The sequence below is a fragment of the Pteropus alecto genome, unplaced genomic scaffold, assembly GCF_000325575.1.
Source record: "Pteropus alecto unplaced genomic scaffold, ASM32557v1 scaffold80, whole genome shotgun sequence".
Lineage (NCBI taxonomy): Eukaryota > Metazoa > Chordata > Mammalia > Chiroptera > Pteropodidae > Pteropus > Pteropus alecto.
The window spans coordinates 2,730,371-2,731,622 of NW_006430460.1; the positions used below are offsets into that span (position 1 = coordinate 2,730,371).

Genomic DNA, 1,252 nt, shown 5'->3' on the forward strand with positions numbered 1-1,252 from the left:
CAGCTCCTCGCCCGAAGTCACCGCGCAGTCCTGCTCGGGCTCTACGTCCCCACCACTCCCGGCCGCCGTCCCGCAGCCACGCTTCTTGTCCTCCTCCTTTTTCCATTTCATGCGGCGGTTTTGGAACCAGATCTTGATGTGTCTCTCGGTCAAGTTCAGCATGACGGCCAGCTCCACCCGGCGGGGCCGCGAGATGTATTTGTTGAATAGGAACTCCTTCTCCAGCTCCAGCAGCTGCGCGCGCGTGTAGGCCGTGCGCGTCCGCTTGTTCTCCTCCGGCTCCGCCGAGTAGGCGCTGCCTGCGGGTGGGGGGTGGCACAGTACGTGAGTGTGGTTCCCCCGCCCCACCACGCCCCCCCCAACCCCTAGGACCCCTGCCTCCTCCGTACAAGCTGCTCCCGCCACCAAGCCCCAGCCCCTACCCCAGAGCCCAGTATGGGCCCAGGCGGCCTTCTCTGGTGAAGGTCGCCTTTTCTGGGAGGTCAAGGGCCTGGGCTCTCAGGGACCCTGCAGTGGTGGGTGGTGGGTGGTGGGTGGTGGAGGACTAATAATAAGTGATCCTTCAATGGGTTCTCTTAATCGGTGTTTAAGCTGATGCTGATTAAAATGCACAAAGTAACAATCTAAACCTACTCGCTTCATCAAAGGCAATGAAATGACTATAATACAGGACTTTTAAAAAAGAAAGCTAACTTTCCCACGACGACCCACGGCGAGAAATACATCTCGGAGCACCACTCAGTTCCCACACTGATTTATAACTGACAAAAGAGCTCAGGACACGAAATCAACCTTTACCACCGACGATGCTATCTTATTTTTCTTCTTGTTCACTATTTAGTTTTTTTTAAAAGATCTCAACCCAGTAGATTGGTTCCGCCACCAAGTAATAGGTGCCCCCTTCAGTTGGAGAAACCTTGACCTAATATAACAATATATATTATAATAAATATTATAATACATTATAGTTATATTATAATATAACTACATATAATAATAATAAGTATATATCATTATAATATTGCTGGGCTTCCGCCCTTGAAAAGAAGGGAAACTATTCTGGGCCTCAGCCGCGGCGCTGAGAGCCTCTCTGAGGAGGTCGGTAGGAGGGTGGTGGTGGCGGGGTCAAGGTCTCCGCCAGCGGGGAGATGAGCCCTGCACACTCCGTGTTTGGCATCCGGCTCCTGGAGGTCCGACCTTTTCCTTTCTGTGCAGATTCTGACGGCAGGGGCCTGTGGGCACCAGCGACGTG

General features: G+C 52.9%; 1 protein-coding gene across 1 annotated transcript in view; it reads right to left on the reverse strand.

Annotated features, from left to right (window-relative positions):
* PDX1 (pancreatic and duodenal homeobox 1) overlaps positions 1 to 1,252 on the reverse strand; it is a 4,224-nt gene that overhangs the window by 133 nt on the left and 2,839 nt on the right. The window contains 1 exon segment of the mRNA XM_006904804.1: positions 2 to 299. Coding sequence (XP_006904866.1) covers positions 2 to 299 — 298 coding nt within the window.